This window comes from Diceros bicornis, chromosome 28, assembly GCF_020826845.1.
Source record: "Diceros bicornis minor isolate mBicDic1 chromosome 28, mDicBic1.mat.cur, whole genome shotgun sequence".
Classification (NCBI taxonomy): Eukaryota; Metazoa; Chordata; class Mammalia; order Perissodactyla; family Rhinocerotidae; genus Diceros; species Diceros bicornis.
The window spans coordinates 33,257,837-33,285,090 of NC_080767.1; the positions used below are offsets into that span (position 1 = coordinate 33,257,837).

At 38.8% G+C, this 27,254-nt stretch overlaps 1 protein-coding gene across 6 annotated transcripts in view; it reads right to left on the reverse strand.

The window, feature by feature from the left end:
- The window catches only part of NR6A1 (nuclear receptor subfamily 6 group A member 1), a 210,125-nt gene that overhangs the window by 176,640 nt on the left and 6,231 nt on the right, over positions 1-27,254 (reverse strand). For 5 of the 6 annotated variants that reach the window (XM_058524026.1, XM_058524025.1, XM_058524028.1 and 2 more), the window contains exon 2: positions 1,457-1,498. The exons of the other annotated variant lie outside the window; for it this stretch is intronic. In XM_058524026.1, the coding sequence (XP_058380009.1) occupies positions 1,457-1,498 (42 nt within the window). The remainder of the gene's footprint in view (positions 1-1,456; positions 1,499-27,254) is intronic. 6 annotated transcript variants of the gene reach the window in all.

The window sequence follows — 27,254 nt, forward strand, 5'->3', positions numbered from 1 at the left end:
ATGCAATGTTTAACTGAGTTCTCAATTATCTAGTGTGTTTTACGTGTAGTTCCGTCTGAAAGATTACAGGGCATCTCAACGTTCTTCCTAGTGTTCAAAAATGGTTCTAAGAAAGGACTATGACTCAAGAATTTACCTTTTCCCCATCCTAAATGAAGGCTATTCACTCACAGATACTGGGAGGTGGGAGAGCAGGGTAAACTGAGCCTATACAACCTACAAAACTGATTTTGAACTTTACAACTTCTAGAAAGACAAATCTATTTCTTGGTGTTTGATAAGCATTGTGAGACTTATTTGTGTTGCAATTAATAAGTATTAGTTGAACAAACATGAATGTTTATACTAGTAAGATGTGTGGGGAAAAATATGTGAGAAGGTCTACACCCTCAGAGAGCTGGTATTAGCCAGGATGGTGAGAAGGTGAACTTTACCACTTACCTCAACAGCAGATTTGTGACAAACAGCCAGCCCCATGACTCTAAAAAGTACTAGAACTAGATAAATAACTCTAGATCATCTCACGGATTCTCAATCTAAATTATCATTTGACCTTCTAGCATTACAGCAAAATAAGGTCTGTATACACTGGATATTCCCATGTCCTATTTCTAACAGTTATAACCATATCTCAGAATGGTGTATGCCACATTTTAAGAGCACTGGAAACACAGATTATCTTAATCCAGACTTACACAGTCCTTAAAAGCATCATTTAATTAGACCTTGAAATGGTCACTCATATCTTAACCTTAAGAATGCAGATGAAGATGCTTTAGAAATTCAACTGTGGTACAAAGGTTATCAGTCATAAATATCTAAACCAAGCATAATCCTTCTTTTTTTTTTTTTAAAGATTTTATTTATTTATTTATTTTCCCCCAAAGCCATAGTAGATAGTTGTATGTCACAGTTGCATATCCTTCTAAGTTGCTGTATGTGGGACGCGGCCTCAGCATGGCCAGAGAAGCAGTACGTCGGTGCACGCCCGGGAACCGAACCCCGGCCGCCAGCAGCTGAGCGCACACACTTAACTGCCAAGCCACGGGGCCGGCCCGCATAATCCTTCTTTGAAAGAAATTATGTCAACACTAGTCAATACTATAGAAAACTGGTTGTGGGTATATGGTTGTATGTGTGCATAAATGAAAGCACAATTTTTGTTGTTGTTGGTTTCGTGGGAGGATGAAAAAACGGGCAAGGAGATTAGCATTAAATAGAAATTTTTAGTAAACCAATTTTCTATTAAATGGCTAGATCCTGGCCACTAAATATTAGGAAAAGAAAAAGAAAGCGTAACTTGTAAAGACAGAATATGCCCTGCCCATAACTATAAACTAAAGTGAAATAAAATCTGAGTCAATAAGGCCTATCGATGACACCTTAAGTTATACATTTAAAAGTACACACACATCCTTTTCTTACCCATGAATACCGGGGAACATTCAGAACTTACTAGTGCCTGGGTCAAGCTCTGCCAATTCGTCCTGACAAAAACCTAGAGAAAACAACAGGAAAAAAAGATTATGATTCACAAATTGCCCCAAGGTGACTCCAAATATGAAAAATTAAGTATCATACAGTGGAAAAAAGAGTCCAGACTAAGATGCCAAATTTGGATTTGAGGGGCCAGCCCCGTGGCCTTGTGGTTAAGGTCAGCGCACTCCACTTTGGCGGCCCGGGTTCTGTTCCCAGGCGCGGACCAACACCATTCATCAGCAGCCACGCTGTGGCAGTGACCCACATACAAAATAGAGGAAGACTGGCACAGATGTTAGCTCAGGGCGAATCTTCCTCAGGGGGGAAAAAAAAATTGGATTTGAATCCTAGCTCTGTAACATTTAGCTACTGTATCCCTTTCTGAACCTCCATTTCATCATCTTTATTTAAAAAAAAATGGAGACTAACAGCACTTACCAGAGAGTAGTAATGATGATTAAATGAGATACTGATATAAAATGCTTATTTGGCACAGTCACTGGCACACAGCAGGAGCTCAATAAACAACAGCACAAGTAATTATGAGTAAGCATGCCAATGTTAGTTGGAATAAAAATTCATTGGAAAATTAAAACATTTAATTATCTGTCATGTTCTACTTAACATTATTATTTTCCAAAAGAAAGCAAAATGTACAAAATATGAACTTACGACAAATATCAAACAAGGTAATTTTGCTTGAAATTTTCACAGATACTGAAGAATTTTACCTACACACACAAACGGAAGCAATTCTCCCATCAATAAGTATACTACTCAGGTTGGAATAAATACCTCTCAAAGCACACTTTAGACCCAAAAAGTATAAGCTGTCTGATTGATTTGTAACTATCACACCTTAGAGGAAATCAAGCACAGGAATGGTAAACACACAGTAGGTGTTCTACACATAGCTGATGAAAGTTCTTTTTTCCTGGAACAACTGCCTGCTTTCTCTAGTTTGCTTTCTATTCATCTTGAGTTTAAATATTTCCTCAGAAAAGCTTTTTCTTGCCTCCCTTACCCTTGTCTCATACACAAGGTCAAAGCCCCCGGTTATAATTCTCTATAATACTTTGTATCAACAAGGAATTACTTGTTTAATGTCTGATTCCACTATTAGACTGTTTCACGGGGGAAGGGACCTGGCCTGTCTTGTTCACCATTACCTTTGTATCCCCATTACCTCTCACAAGCACAGCACAAAGTAGCTGCTCAATAAACATCAACTGTAGTATCCTAATGGTAAATTCAAAAAAATAATGGGGCAAAACTAGGACTACAGGGATATAAGAGCATTTTCTGTTATCAGAGCTGGGCAACCAGAAGCCAGACCAGCAACTAGGAGTCACTGGAGAAGAGGGTTTCAAGTAGCAGGCAGACTGTTGAAACACCACAACTTTTAAAGACCTTTGCAATCCTTGGCTGTTTTGGCCACACCATTCACCAAACATGCCACATCCCTTCTTGCCTTCCTGTGCTTCCTCCTCCTCCTCCACTTGAAGAACTATTCATCCCTCAAGATCTACCTCAAATACCACCACCACTGTGAAACACGGAAAACAGGAGAGGCTCCTCCTGCATTCCCCAAAGGATAAAAGAATAATTCAAATATCTGCCTCCTCCATTAGATAGTGAGCTCTTCAAGGGTAGGGACCACGCCATATCCATCTGCGGAGCTGCTTCAATGCCCAGAACAGTTGCCAATACATTATGGAAGGTGCTCAAATGCAAGATCAACTAAACAGAAAACACAACCCTGCTTCTAGATCACAGTCGAGGGGAAGAAAGTCACAGAATCAGAAAATCTAAGTCTAGCCTGAAAAGTGTGTGGAAGGTCTGAATGAGGAAATTTGAACACCAGAGTTTGGAAGCTGCTAAAAGTGGCGGAGATACCTGAGAAGGGTCACTGCAGAGCAACTTTAAAGCCTTTCTACATAAAGGCAACGGGAATCAGAAAAGCTGTCGAGAGATCTCAGGCAACGAGAGAATATCTCATCATTACACGTGGGTTCAATATTGAACATCCTGCCCGAAGTGAAACTGAGAATAAGCATTTACTTACCATAAATTGACTCAAAAATAGGACAAAAGCATAGGAAGGCAGGGTAGTGTAACGGGAAAGTTAGACCTCTCCTAAATTCTATTTCAAGCCACTTTTAGTTGAGTTATATGCCTTTAGGCAAGTCACTTTCTATATTCTGGACCTCATATTCTGCACATTAAATGAAAGGACTGTACTACAAGTCTCAAGAAAGGACAAAGCTTAATGCATTCTCTGAAAACAAACAATACTCTGAACTCAAATACAAACACAAATAAAGACAGGGTGACTAAAAACAAAGAAAATACTAAGAATCATAGTTAAAGTGGACATCTATTGCTTTGATCTGCCTAACAACCACTTCCTCCTTCTGTTAATGGCATCCTGATTTTTCTTTGGAGACTTATCCATTTTACACTCTCAGTCCATACGACCCAAGTAGGATTGCCCCTAACCCTGCTATAAATTGGGATTAACAACATCTACCTCCTAGGCCTGTTAAAAGGATTAAATGAGATAGCGCGTGTAAAGGCTCTGCACAGTACTTAACAAAGTCACAGCTCAACATATGTGAGCCACTACTAACTACCTAAGCCCTAAGGTCCATCCAATCCAGTGCTGTGTCTGATAGTAGCAAAGAGCACATTATAGGAGAGTAACTACTGACCCATTCATGACAGGATCCTCAAAGACCTGGGATGAAACTCTAACATCACTAATGTCACTTTAGTCACTTGCTGTGATTCTTGAAACTTTTTCTACGTTTTGAGCCTGTAAATTGCTTGATGCAGTGATTCCAAATGTATGCTACCCCGAGGAAAGAAGGCCTCTTTATATTTGCTCTAAAACAAATTCCTCCAATGGTCACAAAGAGCCCAGATTATGGAATCCTGTAACTTTGTCTACATTCCCTCCATACACCCTGAGACCACGGGCTAATAACGCTGTCTCTGGTTTACAGATCATCAGTAGTGCAGGAGGCCTGGGGAGATATGGAGAACAATGTTAATCCTACCTCCTGACAACAAGTCAATGGAATGGCTAGATCTGGCTACCATTCTCAAATAGAGTATCACCCATTTCTGAGCAACCAGATCTAGCTAGCAAAATGATTCCTAGCTAGAAGAATCCAAATCACTGCTAGAAGTAACCCCAATGTGTGTTCAATTCAATTCACACAAAGGCAAAGGATATCAGAGTTGTTCAGTAAAAAGCAGACTACAAGTCACATAAATACGCAAACATATCCCCAAAACCATCTGCCTCGCAGAATACAACACATTAAGTAGAACAGGAAACGTTCTGAGACATCCAGGGTCTTTGGCTGATGACTTAAATTGGGTTTTAAAAAGGGACCAACAAGAAATATAGATTGGTTCCTAAGATGATATATCACCAAGTCAGCGTGCTCATAAGCAATTTGAAATTTAGTGCACAGTCCACATTCACTTACCACAGTTTAACTTAGAAGACAGATGCACAGTGAAAAGGGCATGGGTCTGAGTTAGAGCTGAGTTAGAGCAAATCCCAGATTTGCTACTATTTTTGTTTAAGTAACTACCCTATGCCTATTTCCTGAAATGGGAGTAAAAATGACCATCTTGTTCAACTGTTGCGAGATCTAGTGAATAAACATATATCACCTACTTTATGGCAAGTGATCAATAAATGGCTCTAAGTCTATGAGTTTTCTTTGATACAAAGGAAGATCCAGTTGACAAGCTTTTTTCCATTTGGCATTTGGCAAAAAGAAAAAGATCAGTGACTCCTCAATCTGTGATTGGGTACAGTGACAGATTAAAAAGTTACTGATCTTTTCCTTTATTACTATTTTGACTATAAAATTATGTATTTACCACAACAGGATCTTAAATAAACCTTGAGTATCCATTCTTTTCCAAATGTGAACAAATAAAAGCTAATGGGTAATGTCAGTAAACAAATTCGAGCCTGAAACACTAGCTAATTGTAATCTATAGCATGTCCTTTACAAAAGCAAATAAAATATTACTCTAGGAATGTTTTAATTTAATTTGACTGTAGGAAGGCAGCATGGCACAACAGAGACCTAGATCCTGGTCAGGATTGTGCCAGTCACTCAGTCCATTCTGAAGCCTCAGCAACCCACGGGCAAAATTAACGTGAGGCCCTTAAAACATAAAATTCTACAATTCTAATCAAACATCACATCTTGCCCCCAATCAGAAATCATATATATCCGTCATGATCTGCCTACCACTTCAACTTTATCTCTTGCTTCTCACCCCATCTCACTCAACAGTGTACACTCCATCCATACTGAACTACATTGTAGCTGCCTGAATTCAACATGCTCTTTAACCTCTATTCCTTTGCATATACTATTTTCTCCACCTGAGCCCACCCTTACTCACCATTCTGAGCCCACCCTTACTCACCATTCTGTCGTCAGAACTCAGGTCAGATCTCTAATCCTTCCTCCTCCCTCTCCCACACACATTCAAGTCTAAGTTAGGCACTACAGACACATGATTGAATCTAGTATCTTTTTAGGGACCTTCGAAGAAGAGGAGGAGAAAAAAAAAAACTAGTTTCAAAATCCAAGAAACATGGGCCGGCCCCGTGGCTTAGAGGTTGGGTGCGCGCGCTCTGCTGCTGGCGGCCCGGGTTCGGATCCTGGGCGTGCACCAACACACTGCTTCTCCAGCCATGCTGAGGCCGCGCCCCACATACAGCAACTAGAAGGATGTGCAGCTATGACATACAACTATCTACTGGGGCTTTGGGGGAAAAAAATAAATAAATAAAATTATTTAAAAAAAAAAAATCCAAGAAACAAACAAACCAGACCTGCAAATTTGAAATTTAAATGTTTTAATTAAATATGAGATATAACATTATTTCACCTAGTCAACTACAATTCAAGTTTTATATAGTTTTAAATGTGAGATATGAAGCAAAGCAGGGCTTCCAAAAGGAACTCAAGGGTCTAAAAGGGTTTTGAAATTGCTCTGGTTCATTAAGCGCCCCTACTCTGTGCTTCCCACCCATCCCCGTGCTTCCCACATCACATCGTGATCAGAGCCACTGACCCTCAATTCAGGTTCTAGAGAAATTTGTTTTCTATACTCCCCCAAAAAAGCTAAAAATTTTTACCCAGGATTTGCACTGACATACAACAGTCATTAGCTGGTCCTCTGTGGACCAACCAGCTCTGGTCATTTGTATCAGAGTCCCATCTGCTTTACCTCCTCTGATCATGATTAGGTCCCCAATGAAACTCTGTGTCCTTGTTTCAGCCAGATCTGGTCTCAGCCCTAACCATACCCCCAGCCCCAAGACTTAGCCATGTCCCAGGATCCCAGGAAAGGTTGCTCAGTAAATGTTGAGGAACCGCTTCTTTCCACAAAAAGCAATGGTACTAAACCACAATGCCACCACAATTAATTGCTTGCCAAAATATCAAGTTCTAAGAGAAAATAACAGTTTCACTATTCTCTGCCTTTAAAGTCTAGAAGTGACATCCAACAGAAATTCCTACAATGATGGAAACATTCTCTATCTATACTGTCCAATATGGTAGCCACTAGCCACATATGGCTATTAAGCACTTGGAATGTGACTAGTGTGACTGAGGAACTGAATTTTTAACTTTATTATGTAATTTTAGTTAATTAAAATAGCCACATAAGGCCAGTGGCTATTATAAAGGACAACGTAAGACCAGAAAGAAGTCTTCCTTTCTTCTAAATTTGTTTTGCCACCTTGTGGATCCTGTTGCAGCTTTAAAGAAAATGAAATATGGAAATACTTAGGCTAGTGTTATTTACTATGCAGTTCATAAGTTAATCAGTTATTATAAGGAAAATAATACCATCAACCTGCAAATACAAATAGTCACTTAATGGTATTAAGTGTGTGCCCACACTGTAGCAGGCCCTAGGCCTGGAAGATATAGATATAAATAAGATTGACCCTACTGTCAGAGAATTAAATGTCTAGAAGGGTACAGAATAGATGAAAATTAACTGTAGAGCACAACAAGGTGAATGTACTTAATGCCACTGAACTGTACACTTAAAAATGGTTTAGGGCCAGCCCCGTGGCTTAGCGGTTAAGTGCGTGCGCTCTGCTGCTGGCGGCCCGGGTTCGGATCCCGGGCGTGCACCGACGCACCGCCTCTCCGGCCATGCTGAGGCCATGTCCCACATACAGCAACTAGACGGATGTGCAGCTATGACATACAACTATCTACTGGGGCTTTGGGGGAAAAATAAAATAAAAAAATTTAAAAAATGGTTTAAAATGGTAAATTTTACAGGCCGGCCCTGTGGCTTAGCGGTTAAGTGCACGCGCTCCGCTGCTGGCGGCACGGGTTTGGATCCCGGGCGCGCACCGACGCACCGCTTCTCTGGCTATGCTGAGGCCGCATCCCACATACAGCAACTAGGATGTACAACTATGACATACAACTATCTACTGGGGCTTTGGGGGCAAAAAATAAATTTAAAAAAATAAAATAAAATGGTAAATTTTATGTTATATATATTTTACTACAATAAAAAAGATTAAAGTCCGGTGAAATAAATAATAACATTTTTTAGAAAATTAACTGTAGGGAGTGAATGGTCGACAGATAGACAAGACGCAACTGGGAAGCAGTGCAGAGAAGTAAGGGAGAGCATAAATTCTGTTATCACAATAGGTTTGTCCTATTAGTCTAGTAGTCCTAACAGTCCTGGCACCACTGCTTACTAACTGTGTCAGCTTAGGAAGTGACTCCACCTCTCTGAGCCAATTTTCTCATCTACAGACTGCTGTGAATATCCAGTGAGATGACAAACTTAGGTCAGTGCAAAGTGCCTGCTAGCTGTGACCAATATTAGTGAGGGAGCAGAAGCAGCAACCATGGGGCCAGGGGCATGCGGACGGGTAAGCATTCACCAGACAAACAGAGCTACTTGAGAAACACATGCAGAGGAAGCCGCATGTAAAAGGCATGAACAGAGAGAGGAAACACAATGTTACTTCGTAATCTGATTTGACTGGAGCCCCCGTCAGGGCCCTATCATAAAGGGCTTTAACTGTCATACATGGCGAGCTTTTGGCTTTTATTCCACTGGCAATAGAATCACTGAGGAAAGGAAAAGTTATGTACATACCTAGGAAGTTTGTCAATACCAGCCCAACTCTGCCTACTTCAATATAGTGGCTCTAAAATTTCAACCAGGAAACTAAAAGCACAAGGAGTTAAAAGAAGAGGAAAAAAAAGGAGCTTTGTGGGGTTAGCCAATATACACATGGCAAACCATCCAGGGCTCCTTAAATTCTACGAACTCTTTCCATTTTTCAGGGCTGTCCCCCAACTTCATCTTCTAGGCTCCTTTTGGTACAGTGAATGGCTTGGGTAGAGGTTGAGAAGGAATGTGGCTTTTTTTTTGGTAACAAACATTCGCCAGCCAGACCACAGCCTGCCTTACAGCCAGGTTTGCCACCTGCAAGCCAGCCCCAGACCCAAGCAGATACAGAAACATTTTTCCTTGGATTGGCTGAGCATTAAATTCACATTTGCCTCTTTCCTTTCTATCCAGTGAGTGGGGTGCCACTTGGGCCATTAGCTTTTGTTTCTCATAGGCAACCTGACAAACCACACTTCAGGAATAACAGAAAATGCTTTTGTATGCAGGGACATAGCACCACAAGTCCACACAGCAAAAGCTGGCTGGCAGAGCTTCAAGTCATATTTCCCTTTCTCCAATCTACAAATGTCAAGGTTACATTTTAAAAACTGCAACAAAAACAATGTCCTTTTCCTAATGTCATTTTCTTAATGTGAAATCTTAGGGGCAAAAAAAAAAAAAAGAGTAGGGGGAGGGGAAGCCAAAGAGTCTCAATTATATAACCCATTGTGTCCACATATTTGCTCAGCTTAAATGCTGCTTACAAGAAGTGCCTACATTTCTATGGAAACATTAATAACTCCCATCTGATCAACCTACATCACCTTTCATACAGTTTTTCAGGCTTCTAGCTTTGTAATTACAGCCTTGAAACCAGACTGAAGGCAGAGAAGCCAGCCCAAGATTACAACATTTCAATTTTAAGATATTTTTAAAAAATAAAAACAGTACACAGCTTCAAGGCTGTGGCTACAGAATCAGAAGGTGAAAACAGTTTAGGAAGGCAATTCGGTTTGATGAGTCGGAGGTCATTAGTGTTTCTATGGAAATATAGTACAGGCATTTCTCAGAAAACTGCATGTACTGATGAGCCTCTGACATTTTCATTTACAATTTCTGGTTTTCTGTAAGTAACAAAAGGGATTGCTGATAATTCTTCATCCAGCCTGGAGGTAAAAGAAATTTCAAAATGCATATACAAGAAAATGTATAAAATAATCTGTCAGTTGCCATTTACCGAATCTTTACTATATGCCAGACATTGGCTTGATGCTTTCCATAAACTCTTACTGAAAATAGCTACTATTATCTCCATCTTACAGGTTTAAAGAGATTATCGTACTCTGTTACATGGAAAGAGCCATAAAAGTCAAAACAAGAGAACTTCTATTCAGAGCAGTTTGGCTAATAAAACCGCACCTTTGCACGGTACGTGCTAGTAACAGCACGTAATGGGAATTCAACATTATTTCAAACTAACCCTGACACTCCCACAACAGTAGTGCCTCCGAGTCCAAGAAGAAATACCACACCTTTGAGTCCATTTACAAACCTCCTCTTGAATAATCCAAGATGTCCATGTCAGAAGCAACTAGAGTAACTTCACCAACCAGCTCAAACCAAAGTATAAAACTTTCAATGAATGAATAAATAAAATAATTAGGCAAGAACTAGCTTCTTTTGAAAAATTATAAGCTGCTCCCAACAGGAGTAGGGAGAGTAGAGATTTTTTTTGCTCGTCATTGCAAAGACTAATTGAAGAAGTCTTACATACCAAGGAGTTTGTTTGAACACAGTCAGAGAGCTTTCAAGGTCATTTCAGAAACTGCCCCATACCATCCTCAACAGATGGTTTGATGGAATAGTAGAAGCCAGCTCTGTTAGGAAATCCATTAGTGAGGAGCAGATGCAACCAAAGAGATGCCTCATAAGCAGCAGAATGTACCTCTTCCTTATTCTCTTTGAAAACCCCCATATAAAAATGGAAAAACATGGATGCATGAAGGGCCCTGAAGATGTTTGTCCCTTTGAATCAATCCTGGAAATTTATCCTACGAAAAGGGTCAGAAATAAATAGTACAAAATAAGAAGCCACCTAAAAATTCAAGCACAGGAGAACGACTAATTAAATTATGGTACACCTATTCAATGGAGTATTTTGAGAACACTATAAACTATCGAGAGTTGGTACGGGGGGCCGGCCTGGTGGCGCAAGCAGTTAGCTGCGCGCGCTCGCTGCGGTGGCCCGGGGTTCACCGATTCAGATCCCGGGCGCGCACTGACGCATCGCTTGTCAGGCCATGCTGTGGCGGCGTCCCAGATTAAGTGGAGGAGGATGGGCACGGATGTTAGCCCAGGGCCAGTCTTCCTCAGCAAACAGAGGAGGATTGGCATGAATGTTAGCTCAGAGCTGATCTTCCTCACAAAACAAAAAAAGAGTTGATATGGGCAAATACCATACAAAAAGAACATGAGGTAAAACTGTATTCTCAGAATGAGCTCAGCTATACTCCAAAACATACATACATGAAAAAGCACATTTTGGTTTAATTTTCCCAGTGATTACCTCTGAGTGTGGGCATTATGGCTGATTTTTTTTCCCCTCCATTTCACTTTTCTGACTGAAAACATATTGTTTTTATAAACAGAAAAATGTACATTTAAAAAATCCTAAGAATGAAATGATTTGGCTTAACTCTAAAATTGACCACTTCAACTGAAGGGGAAAAAAAAAAAACTACCAGACATTCTCTAAATGACTCTTAAACTACTACTTATTAGAACACAATTCTGGGCACTAATCTTTCTGACATACTGATTAGTAATTAATGCCTACAGCTCAGTACCATCTCTCACCTCCCAGCTTCAGAAATCCATTGTGTGGCAACAAAGAGACACAATATCTTTAACCTTTCACCCCAGGATCTTTCCAATCTGAAGCAAAGCTAGTTAACCATATCTATGAAATAACGCTAAAAGAAATTTAAGAAACCATTCAAACTTGGAGCCAAAAGAGAAGAGCAAAAGCCAACATATGTTTATAGCACTACATAAATGCAAAGGATACTCCACAAACAGGATTAAGGGTGAAAAACTCCTGCTTCCTCTTAGATGCTAAACCTTCCTACATCCTAAAACTAAATTCAACAAATACTTACCTAGTTTTTTCAATGTACAGGGCACTGTGCTACACAGTGGACACAAGGGACACAAAGATGAATAAAGCTGGCTACCCCTAGATTCTTACAATCTAAAAGGGAAAACAGAAAACTGACTGGATACAAGGAATTACGAAGTAAACGTCCTAATTGAGAAACCAGCAGCAGTGCCCAAACAGCACTTATTTCTTCCTAGGGGGAACTGGAAAAGACTTGATGGCAAACGGCACTTGAATCAGGCTAGTGAGGAAGGAAAGGGAGAATGTAAATACAGACAAGACAGACTGTCAATAATACTCAGTAAGCCATAAATATCTTTTCGATGTCCTTACCCTCTGTTGGCAAATCTTTCCCCCAGAAGCAGGCATATCCTAACAGATGAAGATTATATATGTCATCTCTGACATGTTCTTTCCTAAATGAAGGCAAGAGGGCAAAAAAGGCCTATCCCAGCGCACACACACTATCCTCTCATCCTGGGTTGGACGATCTCATCCACAAACATGTTTTTTCACCTATACTTCCCAACTGATGACCCTCTAAACTTTCAATTCCAGATGAGACTGTTCTCCTGAACCACAGACACATCTATCCAAATGCCTGCTGTGAATATCTACCAGGATACCCCACAGGCTCCATCAAATTCAACATGTCAAATTGAACCTATTTTCTCTTTGAAACCTGCTTCCCCTGTGTTCCTACGCAGGATCCAGGTACGACCAACTTTCATCCTCTAAGCCAGAGATGCCCAGGGACCCCTCCTCGCCTCCCACTTTACCATCCTCCCCCAAATCCCCACCACAATGAATCTAATCAGTCGCCCGGGCACTTTCATTCTCTCTCAAACCTCCACAGCCCTAGCTCAAAAGCCTTTTCACCATCCTAGAATCCTAGACTATTATAATTGTTCTCCTTGCTACCTTTCTCTCTCACTTCCTGGAACTTAGATTTCCTAATCCACTCAAAAATCCTCTGTTGGCTCCCCATTTTCAACTCTTGAACATGACATTCATGGCCTTAAATTACAGAAATAAACAAATCCAACATTTGAAAGCCTACTTTTTGCAACCTTTATTTCCCTGACACATCCTGAAGCTCTAAAAGAGTAATACATATGAATTCCTATTTCCAAACTCTAACTCTTTATACAAAGATAAAAAAGTCTATACCAACTTTGACGTTAAAGCCATTTCCTAACTGCCTCCTCGTTGGCAAGCATCTGTCCTAAACTCCACAACAGCATCCTTCCCCAACACCAGAAACTGGCTTTGGACTTTGTTCTTTTCCTTGGAAACACATAAAGTCATGTTTAAAAAAAAAATCATGACCAGTTAAGAAAAAAAAGTTAAGAATTTTAAACAAGCAATTTTCAAACAGCACACCTGTCCCCAAGCCTAAAAATGAGGGAGTTATTACTCTGAAGTTTGGTTTTAATTTTTGCATCCCCCATTAAAGCAATGTCTTCTAAATACTAGACTCCTCAAGGTACAAACAGCCCTTAGGATTCTCCTCTAACAGAAGCTGGTGCTGAGATTAAAAGAGTGAGAGCCCTGGAATCAGACAGACCTGGATTTGAATCCCATCTCTTCCATTTACTGGGCCAACTCACACAACTGCTCTCAGTTCTCTCATCTGCAAAATGACAGTAATAACGTTCCTCCTCTTATAAGATTGCTGCACAAAATTAGCCCACAGTGAATACTCAATAAATTTCAGTTTAAGAAAAAAGAAAAGGTTGGGCCGGCCCTGTGGCTTGGTGGTTAAGTGCGCGCGCTGCGATGCTGGTGGCCCGGGTTCGGATCCCGGGTGCGCATCGAGGCACCACTTCTCCGTTCATCCCGAGGCCGAGTCCCACATACAGCAACTAGAAGGATGTGCAGCTACGACATACAACTATCCACTGGGGCTTTGGGGGGAAAAAATAAAATAAATAAAATCTTTAAAAAAAAAAAAAAGAAAAAAGAAAAGGCAAACCCTTAACTACAAAATTTTCAGAGACAGACAATGGTCACAAACCAAGTACTAATCAGGCTAATTTTGCACATGAATGGAGCTGCTAAATCACAATTCAGCTAAAAATCAGTCTGAGACAAAATCTCTTCTTTTTAACAGTAAGAACACAAATAGTTCAATGTATGCTCTAGGGAAGAGAAAAACTAAATTTTTGTTTGTGATTTACAATTTAAGTGGTAAAATTCTAGATAGAGCACATATGAGCTTAATAATAAAATTTCAAACTCTTAGTTTGAAGTTTCTGTTACTTCATACCAAGGCATGCTGACAAATCTTACCCTGGGCTAAGCTCTGGGTTGAAACCCTGGGTTCAAAGTGTCACAGAGCAGTGAATTATACATTTTGGTTTATGCCAAGTATTAGAAAAATTTTATTAAAATATCAAACCAAAGGGGCCGGCCCCGGAGCATAGCTATTAAGTGTGCATGCTCCGCTGCTGGCGGCGCGGTTTCGGATCCCAGGCGCGCACTGATGCACAGCTTGTCAGGCCATGCTGTGGCGGCGCCCCATAAAAAGTGGAGGAAGATGGGCACGGATGTTAGCCCAGGGCCAGTCTTCTTCAGCAAAAAGAGGAGGATTGGCATGGATGTTAGCTCAGGGCTGATCTTCCTCACAAAAAAATAAATAAATAAAATAAATAAAATATCAAACCAAGTTTGACCCACCACATACTACACCACTCTGGCTCCTGGGATTAGAAACCTATTGGGAATAGGTTTCACAGATGATTTATCAAAAATCCACACTAAATATTCAAAGATATGCCTAGCATAGACAAAGTACAATAAAGTAGACATAAGAAAATCAATTCACAAAGTCAACTCCCTGAATGAGAAGAACTATTCTATCTTTAGATCTATTATAACTGTGATTTCTAAGAAAACTCCCCATAATTTCTTTCCGAGTACAAAATGTTTCTATAAAGAATTTTAAAGATGCTATTTAAAACAATTCAGAACCGAATCTTTTTCTTTTTTTTTTTTTATAATTTTATTTATTTATTTTTTCCCCCAAAGCCCCAGTAGATAGTTGTACGTCATAGCTGCACATCCTTCTAGTTGCTGTATGTGGGATGCGGCCTCAGCATGGCTGGAGCAGCAGTGCGTTGGTGCGCGCCCGGGATCCGAACCCAGGCCGCCAGCAACGGAGCGCACGCACTTAACCGCTAGGCCATGGCACCAGCCCGAATCTTTTTCTCGTATAATAACTAATGGAACAAACTTTTTAAACAATAAGATTATAGAATTTCTCTTTTTTTTTTTTTTTTTGTGAGGAAGATCAGCCCTGAGCTAACATCCAGGCCAATCCTCCTCTTTTTGCTGAGGAAGACCGGCCCTGAGCTAACATCTATTGCCAATCCTCCTGCTTTTTTTTTTTCCTCCCCAAAGCCCCAGTAGATAGCTATATGTCATAGTTGCACATCCTTCTAGTTGCTGTATGTGGGATGCCGCCTCAGCATGGCCACACAAGTGGTGCATCGGTGTGCGCCCGAGTTCCGAACCCAGGCCCCCAGTAGCGGAGCGCGCGTGCACTTAACCACTAAGCCACGGGGCCGGTCTCCCTCCTTCTATACTTTAAGAGACAACTAGCACAACATAAAATTAAGTAAGAAAAAAATGACAGTAGAAAAGTGTTTTTTCTTATTCAGAAAGTTTTAAAGATAAATAAAAATCAAATTAAAATGTAGGGGCTGGCCTGGTGGCGTAGTGGTTAAGTTCGTGCACTCCACTTCAGCGGCCCGCGGTTCGCAAGTTCGGATCCTGGGCGTGGACCTACGCACCACTTATCAAGCCATACTGTGGCAGGCATCCCACATATAAAGCAGAGGAAGATGGGCATGGATGTTAGCCCAGGGCCAATCTTCCCCAGGAAAAAGAGGAGGATTGGCAACAGATGCTAGCTCAGGGCTAATCTTCCTCACCAAAAAAAAAAAGTAAACAATCTTTTTAAAAGAACGGAATTTTAAAAATTCAAATTATAGTCTAGACTCCAGTTATGATAAAATTATATCAGGTACCTACTGTCTCCACTGGAACAGAAAGCAATAAAATATTAATTAACTTTCCAATTATTGTAAATGTAAATTACAAAACTACAAAAGACAATAAAATCAAAGAAACTGCCTTTTATTGTACTTGAGAACATCTGTTTCAAAAACTGTTGGCAATATCTTTTTTCAAACTTTTCCAACATTATCTGAGTCAAAGGAAGGTTTATGATGTCTTTAAGGTTATTTCAACAAATATTTACAAAATTACTGTATATTTTACACCCAATTTCTAGAATTCAGGAAGCACCAAGAAATGCAATGTTTGGAGAAAGACCTGCGTTCCTTAAGATGAAATCCTACCTCACAGCAGTTAAATGGGGGGAGGGGGAGACACATCAGAAAAACGCATCTAAAATCTCCTCCTCTACACCACTTTGGAGTAAGGCGAACTCCTAGAGGATATGGAAGAAAAGAGGAAAAGTGGGGAGAGAGGGAGGCAAGAGGAAGGATAAGAGGGGATGAATGAGAGAAGGAAAAGGGAGGAGGCGGTGAAGAAGGGTGCCCAGACAGTAAGGTCTACAGGACTAGTGGTTCAACCTCCAACAAATTTCCCTCCCTCAGTTTACTCACGTGGAAAACTAGCACACCATCACCTATGCTGGTGCTTCCCAAGGTGAGCAGACCACTGGAAGATTTTAAGTGATACAAAGAGAAAGTATTTTAAAACATTCCAAAGTTGTTACCTTTTCAATTCTCTCAATACTTCTAATTACATCAGAAGAAAAATCTCAGTTTGGTGCTAGTTTGTCTATTGCTTCTCTAAAGTTTGTTAACTTCTCTTTCTAACAAAGTGATCAGAGAAACAGACAGACATCTTAGCTAGAATTTAACACAACATCATTTTCATTAAATTTATTTTTACTGTTACCTTCTATTTATGGCATATAATTTTTCATTTAGGATAATGACAAAATTTCCTTTTAAAATAAATTTTGGGTTGCAAAGTATGAACTGATTATTCAATATTTAAATAAACAATATATGAGGAAATGACAAAAATCATGATGGTGACACAGCAAAGACTCAAGTTCGGAAAATACTGGTTTAGTGGAGTAGTGTTAGTAGCGCTAAGTTATTTTCAACTCTAAGCCTCAGTTAACTTATCTGTAACATGGAATATTACCCCCTATCAAAGAAAAGTTGTGCAAAGGACTACATTAGACAGTTTAATACAGTGCTGGCACACACTGAGTATTCAACCACCATTTGTTCCCTTCTCTTTTCAAGGATATTACCAGAAAGCCCTTTTAGACCTCCAGAGAGGCTCTGGGTAGGGGGTGGGGAAGCCAGGCTTCCTGTGTGTTAAAGACAGGAGCATTTGCTCTAGTTGTGATACTTCCCACTAAGAACCTCCAGGGACCTGGTCTTGCTTTTTACCCTGATAAAGCTGCAGCTTACTCTCCTAAGGCTCATAATTCTAGTTACAAGCGACTAGGAAGAAAGCATGTCAAAAAAGTAGTACATATCTTAAATCACTGAGAAGTCAGACCCCAAAGGGTACCAAGGAAGGCTGGGGCCATTTTATAACAGATGTCCAAGCTAAAAGAATTTCATTTAGGCAAGTTCAACAATGCTGTAATGGGAGGGGAAGTCACTAGGTGGTCCATAAACAAGCCTTGATCACTTCATCATTTGTTATTGTCCAACTAGAGCCCACAGGTGAGAAAATTCTTTGTGGGAGGGAGAGGGGAGGTGGTTCTCAGTTCCCTGAGTAGGAGTGCTTTGAGAAAGGAACACGGAGTACTTAATACAGTCCAACCACTGGGTAGTAACAGGCACTTTGTTTTACATATATTGCCTAATTTCTCCAAACATACCTGTAAGGTAGTTCCAAGTCAATTCACCAGATGGCCAAATCTCCAAATAGCCAATTCTCTAAATTTACCAAAAATTTGTTTTAACTATTTAGACAGTTTATAACAATTCATACTGATGGAACAGTTTAATTACTTTTTAAAGATTTTTGCCAAATTAAGATTGACAGCATAGCAGCATTTTCAAGACTGTTTGAATTTGTCTCTATCCCAGCCAAAAAGAACTAGGGCAGAGAAGGGACCTCTGCTGGTAGAAAGATACAGCCTGGGCTGGGCTGCAGGTGATGGGGGAGAAAAAGGGTACAGGGAAAGGGGGAGAAGAAAAAGGGAAAAAAATGGTAGGGTAGCAATTAAGGAGGAGGAGAGTGACGACAAATTCTCTAAGTTCTATAAATTAGATTCAGGAAATTGACTTATGTTAAATTGGATACTGAGTAAATTGGACATTTGGCAAACTAGTTTCACTGACTTGGATTTTGGTGAACTGGCTTGCTTATCTATGAAGTAGATGGCATTAACCTTACTTACAGATAAGGAAATTGAGAAATGTTAAATAACTTTCATAAAGTAACACAGCTACACTCTAGGTTCCTCACACACTACATCATTTCATTCTCCAGGAATCTCTGTGGTGATTCTACGACCTTTCATCTCATCACCACTACCCTCCAAAAAATCACAGAAGAGATAGGACGTAAACCCATGTCTAACTCTAAAGCTCATGCTCTAACACATCTAGTTATCACTACATCATCATAACACTTTACTGAAATAATTTTTAATTGCCACCCCCACCAATGCAGTTTGTCTACCACACTACAATAACTATTTACCCTTTTTTGCAAAAATTTGTATCTGCTATTCAGAGGTTAAGTGGCACTGCTGCCAGAGTAAATTGGAATAATTTCAGGGAAAAGTCAAAATTTTAGAGCTCTTATTTAGCCTGGACAACCTTATTACTCATGTGATTTCAGATCAAACTCTTCAAAACTGAAACTGTTTGAGAACCTGCATTACTATCTTTAGGGATCCCAGACTTGAAACTTTTTCCTTTCATTACCTGGGTTTCCCTCTCTTTCTCTTTCTCTCTCTCTCTGTCTCACACACACACACACACAGGTACACAAGTTTATGATCAATTATTTTGATCAAAGTGTAGGCTTGTCTCACTAAATAAATGTAAAAACTGAAATAATCCTAAAGTCTACAAGATCTATATAAGACACTAGTGCTTGCTCAAAGTATTTGCCTTACAGCTGGACTCTTCAGGGATTTACCACACTTATGATGCTAAGACGTCTTATCTCACCTATTTACACATAAAATCTGACTCTTTTTATAGCAACAATTTCAAGTTTCCTTCTATCAGTAAGATAGTAGTTCAAGGCTCTCTAAACAAATGAAAATATATTCTGTCCCTTTTGGTAAACAGAAAAATTCTCTATTCATCGATTTTATGTCACAGCCCATATATAAAGCATTTTTAAAATGTTAGTATTTTTACTTTTACACTGAGTATAATCAGACACTTTTACTAACAAAGTTCCCACTCTTGTAAAATATTTTAAGAACCAATTAAACTGTTACTTTTACAAAGCATCAAACATTGGTTCTGATTCCCCATCGGGTTCGAAAATCTCTTTGATGTTAAGATGGAGAAAGGATACATCTTTTTGCAAATCTGAATACAGACAAACTGACACCTCGAAAAATGCCACCCTCTCTTAAACCTTCTCAAGTACATATTTTAAAAGCTCAACGAAGACACAATTTTTTTTAGTCCATTCCAAGCCTCTCTTTTGCACTTTAACAGTACCTCTTATTAATTATTTCTCATCTTCAGTGTACACCCAAGGCTACCCTTAATGTTTTAGCAAATAGAATGCGATTCTTCCTAACCTCTTTTGAAATCAACAAAAGCTATAAATTTAACTCAGGACAGCTTTTGTAATTCAGTTAGATTCAAGGTCATCTCAAGGCTTTTAATTACTAACCAGGATTTGAGGAGGTTTGCAATCGGTACAGTTGAGGGAAAGAGCAGCTGGCTTATTCACTTTCTTCTTAAAGAGCATTACAAAAACTATGTCTTGGCAAATTCCAAGTTCTCTGACCACCACTGGTAAGCACAAAGAAGCAGAGCAAATGATCTTCAAACACATGTGTTTACTGTGAATCAATATAATCTTTAAAAATTACTAGAAGACTAATTTTAATTTCAGCAAATATGATTTATGCTTTAATTCAAAATTTGTAGATAGCCAGAATCCCAAAATGTGTCTATTTCCATTCTGAAACCAGCCCTGTTAAAAACTGTGAATGTCTTTCAAATTAGCATAAGATTTATTTAGGTCTTTTCACTATCAAACCCTGTGCAGGATCAGAATAGAAATCAACCTCCAAGGAACCCATGCAGATTTCTAAAGGAATGCAAGTTTAACTTCTCTCTCCATACACTTAATTTCTAATCAAATTCAGTTGTAAGTTTCAGGACACATTCAAGACTTTGAGGAAGTTGATATAGTTGTTTTAGACACAGACACAGACACATACACCCTCACACACCAATCCATCCTCCCGAGATTTTTAGAGGCAACCAGAGAAGGCTCCAGTGTCTTTGCCACCCATTCCCTCATAATCCTAAGAGAAAGGAGAGCCTCAAAAGGGTGCCTAAGCACTGCTCTGACCAGGCTGGAGATACTGGGGTAGGGATGTATATGGGGATGAAAGGCAATGTGCATGGGAGGCCTGGTGCCAGAAATCTAAAAGATTCAGGGGACAAACGGCATTGGGAATGACTACCTCTCCAAAAAATGAAAACAGAGCCAATAGCCTACCACAGTGTCTCAATTCTATCTAAAGCACCAGGCATTTATTAAAAAAAAAAAAAAAAAGTCCTGCTGACAGCCCTAGATGTTTGTATACAAGATATCTTAATGTAAATTAAACTGGTTGTTGGCAAAGGTACACTGAGGTAGATATATACTTCTAAAAATCTATCCCCTAAAATAACCCAAAATAAAAGAAAGCAGATGATGGTCTGGGCAGTACTGTTACAACAGCGAGAAACTAAAAACTATTTAAATGTGCCAACAATGAAAAACAACATATAGCTATTAAAAGTTTTAAATAAATTCATGTTGAATGAGTAAAGTTTATAACACGAGAGAAAAAACGTAAAATTAAACAAAAAGCACAAAACAATGGTATATACTGTATGATCACAACAACAAGCAAAAAACTAGGATTTGAAGAAAGTCTAGAAGAAAACATGAGAAAACGTTAATAAAAGTTGCTTGGAGGCAAGATTATAGGTAATTTTTCCCTTAATTTTCCATATTTTCGACAGTGTTCCTGCATTTCTAATTTTAAAAACATTAGATTCCTAAGCAACTCACACCTAAGGACCTAAGGGCCACAGGCAATTCAAGCACAGAGCTCAGAGATCACACCATTTAAAATCTAAATACAAGATACAGCTAAATCCCTCCTGCTTTAATTTATATGCAAGCACTTCCAACTGTGTTCCCCAGGATGTGTCCTTTAGACAATGCTCTGAAGTTGCTTTCCAAACAAGGCATTGGAAACCCTGGGTATTCTCCAGCCAGGAGCCCCATCCATGCTCCTGAAACTACCTTTGGAGAATAAATTTACAGTATTTCACATACTTCATATTACCCATAAATACTCGGTAATTGTTTTTATTAATGGGCACACTATATGAAAAGCAAACTTACTTTGAAATATTCTGAAAAGGCTCAAAGCAGACAGGAAATTTTATCTTCAAATGTTAAATGCATTTTTTCATCGCAGTAGTACTTTCTGTAACTGCTTGCCGTCAGTTAGCTCCAGATTCCAGCCAGTCCAACTAGCTTTCAGATTTGATCTTTCAGCAAGTTCAGGGAATATTTTTTTGTGGGAAAGGAATTGTAATTTCCCACATTAGGTGATTGATTAAGTTCTCTCCTCTAAAAGGCTGATTGGTTTCCTGGTGCCAGTAAAATGATTGATGAATATTTCAACTGCAGTTCCCTTGCTATCCCCCCCACTTCACCCCTCCCCCATGCCTTGCCGCCCCTTTCCTGCTGGGTTCCCTCCCTTTTTACAGACCAACAGCATTTAAGGAGGTTTTGCAATTTTCCTTAATGAATCCACGTTCTCAAATGCACAGGATTTAATCTTAGGATAGGACTCCTCTCAACGCTGAATGAGTTTTGCAGATAAAAATCCCTTTACAAGGAATGAGAAAAACTCTTAAATTAACTATGGGTTTGACTCAGTGAATGAAATTGTACTTACAAAAGAGAAAATGTGGCATGGAGGGGTTATAAAATGGGAAGAAAGGTGATCATGTTAAAAAGGAAAACTCTACATCTAATTTCAAGTTTACATTACAAATTATCATAACCTCATACCTCCTCAAATAATGCGGTTGGCCTCCTCTCTCAAGTTCTTCCTACTCAAACTACACGGCTACCATCATCTATTAACCCACACTGCCACATCTTTCTCACTCTCTCTCTCTCTGCTAGGAAATCACTGTCTACGTTTTTCAAGCTTTGGACAACTGGCTCTTATATTTCCATTTTCAAAGGGTCACATCAACGTTCTTGGATTGGTTCTCCTCTCTTTCCTATAGCCAGCTTTTGTCTGGCAGAAATAAAAAAGGTACAAGGGACAAAGGCCATCTTTTCCTAAACTGCATTCCCCAACTCAGTCAAGCAAACAGCCAGGAGTTTATTGGCCATTTCGTCTTAATCTGGTATATCTAGTCACTTTAGTTACAAGGAGGGCCACATTTCCAAACAGAAACTACATTCTGGTTCCAAGAGGGCCCATCAAACCTTGGATTTAGCTTCAACACATTGCTTGACTTAGATACTGGCCCCAAAAGCACATTCCCTTCCCTTATATTTCGTAGACTTCCTGACCACCAGCAAATGACTCAGATTCAAAAGACTCTGATATAAGCAAAAGACTCAGATTCCTGACCTGACCATTCTTTCATTCATGCATTCATTCAACATTCATAAAACATCAATTACTTGTGCTTAGTGCTGAGGAATTAGATGGAAGATATGGTATCCCTGCCTTAAGTAGCTCAAAACCCCTTCTTTCCTTAGCTTCCCCTAGGTTCACCAAAGATTGTCCCTGATTCTGCAAAACTGTTTTCTGGCTAATTGTCTTCTGGTTGGCTTATTAAAGCCAACATGAGAGAAAGAAAAAAGTCACTTGCAATTCTAAGAGTGGATCTCTGTGACTCTCTAATCTATAGAGAGTTGAGTTCTGGGCCTCCTCAACAACTATAAATGGCCTGGGTTCACAAGTGTCTGCTTTGGGGCAGATATTCTGCTTGGCACTTTATAGACCTTGTCACCAATCCTAATAACCCTACAGTCAATTTCAGAAATGTTATAGTATGGATGGGGAGGGAGGAAGGAGAAATTAAATTTAGGAAACAAATTATTAATGCTGTTCACTAACTGTGAAATCCGGGGCTTAACCTCTGTGGGCTTCAGTTTTCACATCTGTAAAAAGGAGATGATACTAGCACACCTACCTCATAGGGTTATGAGAATAAAGTGGGTTAATGTATGTGTTTAGAATATTATATAATAAGCACTACATAAATGTTATCTGCTATTATTATTAAATGGGAACACTAAAGTTCAGAGAAGTCAAGTGACAAAGATCACATAGTTCTGCCACACTCCCGAGTCCCTGCTCTTTCCCTCTCACACCACCTAACCAAAATCCTTCCTCCCTGGCTGAGACTACTACTGCCACTTCCAAAAACAAAGCCCTCTAAAGAGATATCAGTAGGGGGCTTCCCCCAGGTGGTTTATTATCCCGCTAAAAAGGCATTTTGGAGGAAGGATTGTAAGGCTAGAGAGGAAGTCTCCTGACAGGTTAGATTTGAGGAGTACAGCAAGAATATGGAAGGAAAAAAACAAATATGCCTCAGTTAAGTTTAGTAATTAAAATGATTTAACTCAATTGACAAAGTATGCATTAAAAGATTTCACCTGAAACTTGAAATAAAATCCAAGCATTAAAATGAAAAAGGAAAGGCTTGTATCATCTTATGACTAAGCTGCAAACCCCACAAAACACAAAAATGCTTTAAAAGGTACATTACGTGAAACTCCAAGAACATCAAGATAATTACAGAGCTCTCAGGAAGGAAGCCCAAATATCTCACTCATCTTGCATCACCCGCCAAGCTTCATCTTAAATTCTGATCCAGTAACCCCTTATTGTTATTCACTTGTTATGTGACATTTCTTCTGCCAGCAAGCTCACTACAGAATGAGTTCTACCTAGCAACTACCCTAAGGAGTAAATCCCTAACTCTTTAACAACACAGGCATGACTGACTTACACTAAAATGTCACTCACACTAGGAAAGCGTATTCTTAGACCAAAAGAGGAGATGCTTCTCCTATACAGACTTTATTACCTCCTCCCTCAGTGAAAACCACGTTAAAAGGCAACCCAATCTACAAAATGACATTACCAAAACCACAACTTCAGAAGACTCAGTGAAAGCCAAACATGTCTACTGAAAGCAAACAAGCAAGCTATTCTTAATGGGAGTTTTAAAAAGCAAAATGGGATTTTTATCTCTCATAAATATTTCATTATTTTTATAGCAATGACTCTTAAGAAGTACAAAGTATTTTTGTGTCGTCAGATTTATTTCTACAATTATAAATCTACCTTTGATGAGGAAACAGGATCTACTGGAAAATTTCTGCCACAAGATAATTAACAGTTAGGCAATCGGTTTCACGTAGCAAGTAACAAAAGTCTTATCAGAGAACTCAGTAGAGTGAACTACGACACACTTTATTTAGTCTCAAGCAGAGAAAACCTAAAATGATATGAACTCATTTTCAATTTTTTTTTCCCCTCTATAGCCCCTTTACGGAGGAAAAAACACAAAGTAAGTACTAATAATAGTATCTGGTGAAGTCACTATTTTCTTACACATTAAGTTGGTTCATTTAGAATACGGGTTCTCAGATATTTGGTCTGAGTGGTCTAAGGACCCCTTTTGCACTCTTAAAAATTATTGAGGACCTAAAAGAGCTAATGTTTATGTGGGTTACATCTACAGCTATTAACCATAGTAGAAAATAAAACTACAAAATTTTTTAAATATCTATTAATTCATTTAAAAGTAACAATAATAAAACCATTAAATGTTAATATAAATAACATTTTTATGAAAAATAACTATATTTTCCAACAAAACAAAAAACTGGTGACAAGAGTAGCACTGTTTTATATTTCTGCTAATCTCCTTAATATCTGGCTTAATTCTGGCGCTAGATTCTCCTTCATGCTTCTGCATTCAATATGTTGTGATATATTGTTTTGACTGAAGTATAGGCAGAAAATCTGGCCTCACAGATTTATAATAGGAAAAGGAAGAAGTATTTGCTTATTAAAATAATTGTGGATGTTTTTCTTTGATAATACACCAAAACTCAGTAAGCAGAGGTTTTTTAAAGATTAGTTCAAGGTGAAATCTAAAACCATATCAATGAACTTTGTATACTCTGTTACATTAAAATCCACTGTCTATTTGACATTTTGAACAGGTCATTTACCCATGCAGGATTTTGTAACGTCATACACAGTATTTAGAAAATACTCCTTCACTGAAACATGATCTTCAAAATGTTGATACACTTCATTATACATCATCAAAAAATCGCATTTGTTAATAATATCACCATCGATCTCAGCAGAAAAGACTTTAAGTACTGGGAAGCTGTTAAGCTCACAGTGGCAGGTACAAGTTTTCTAAAATTCTAATTGTCACCTGAAAGCTCAAATTTTATTCTCCAGCAACAAATATTGTTGACAAATATGTCACTTTTCCTTGGCGTGACAGGCTCACTGCTCATTTTCCAAAAAATGATCTGCCAAATACCCAAGTCTGAATAGCTTGTCAGTTGTTCTTTCAAGTAAAAACAGTGTTCCATGAAAAAACACAGCTAGTTCGTCTCACAACATAATTGCACAAGCACTTTTCCTTAAAACAACTACTCTATTTCACTATGCAGCAGAAATGCTTTGTATGTACTTGCCATTTCCTCACATAGAATATCAAAAACACATGTACTCAAGGGTCAAGATTTAATGAAATTAATCATTTTTACTGCTTCATCAAAAATAGTCTTAAATGAAACGGCTTTTTTTTTTTTTTTTAATACAAGTGCATGGAGGTGAAGAATACAATGACTACTAACAGTTTCATGCCTTGATTTCTGTTAAGGCGCCAACCGTTTTTACCAACCATTGTTTACCAACTGATGAAATGTCAACGTGGTGAAAAAGGCAAATAATGTTAGTATTATTATAAAAATAGTTTTGATCTCAAGAACCTCCTGAAATGTCTCAGAGGTTTGTGAACCACACTTTGAAAACCACTGGTTTAGAAAATACAGTAAATAACAAATTTAAGGACTCAATAAGTGGGAAGAGATTAAGTCTGAAATAAACAATTCAGTAATGAATGATCAACAAATGATGCATGAAAGAAAATAATATGATCCAACTGAGTACTACTTCATTAATCATTTACAAATTTTAAAAGGCAAGAGATGAGGCAGCAGGATAAACGTACATAAGGCTTCACAGAGGTGTCATGTCCTTTTTTTCTTCTGTGAGAGGAAAACTAAATTGCATAAATTGGAGTTAACTGTGACAAAAACAACACTGCGCCTGATCCAGTACAGCATAAGGAATTAACAAAAATGGTCAAGACTGAATTTTTAATCCTTCCAAGGTGATATAGCTTCAAGATTGAAATGAGTGCATAAGTTAAATATTATTAATTTTTTAAACGAAAACTAGATAGAGGTTAAGGTACTTCTCTTCACTGAATCACTCTGTCCTTCATTTTAGCACAGATTTGTTACTGAAATGTTTCCTGAGTCTTAAACTATGGGATTACTCTGTTTCCTTTAGACTCAAAAGAAATATCACAGAAAGTCTAAAAATCTATTTAATCAATTATGCTCTTTTTCAATCAATGTTTTTAGAGGAAGAAATTAAGAACACAAATTTTGACACTATAATGATGGACTGGAAGAGCAAGCAGAACCCACTCACAAACCTCGGAAATGCTTTTATAGATAGATCTCAAATTCCATGATACTATGAAACGTAAGGATGAGCTGGAAAAAAAAGCTCAGAAGGCTATCTACGTGGAATGTAGTTGAGTGTTTCTCTCTCTCAAAACTATGATTCTTGAGTATATTTTTGAATGAATTATAAATTGTTTCCAACGCAAACCGCTGTCAAGAAAATATCTATGTTTGACACACCCTTTACTAACGCCGCCATTAGAATTCCAACGTGCTAGAGCTTAATACTCAGACAATTCCCTCTATCATTATTACCAAATTTTTATGATTTCTCACTTTGACAAAATCACTATTCTGGTTCAAACCACTCACAGAGTATATCTTCAAATCAAATGACCAGATTTGTTTCCGGAATACATCAGATGTTGCTGCCTAGGGA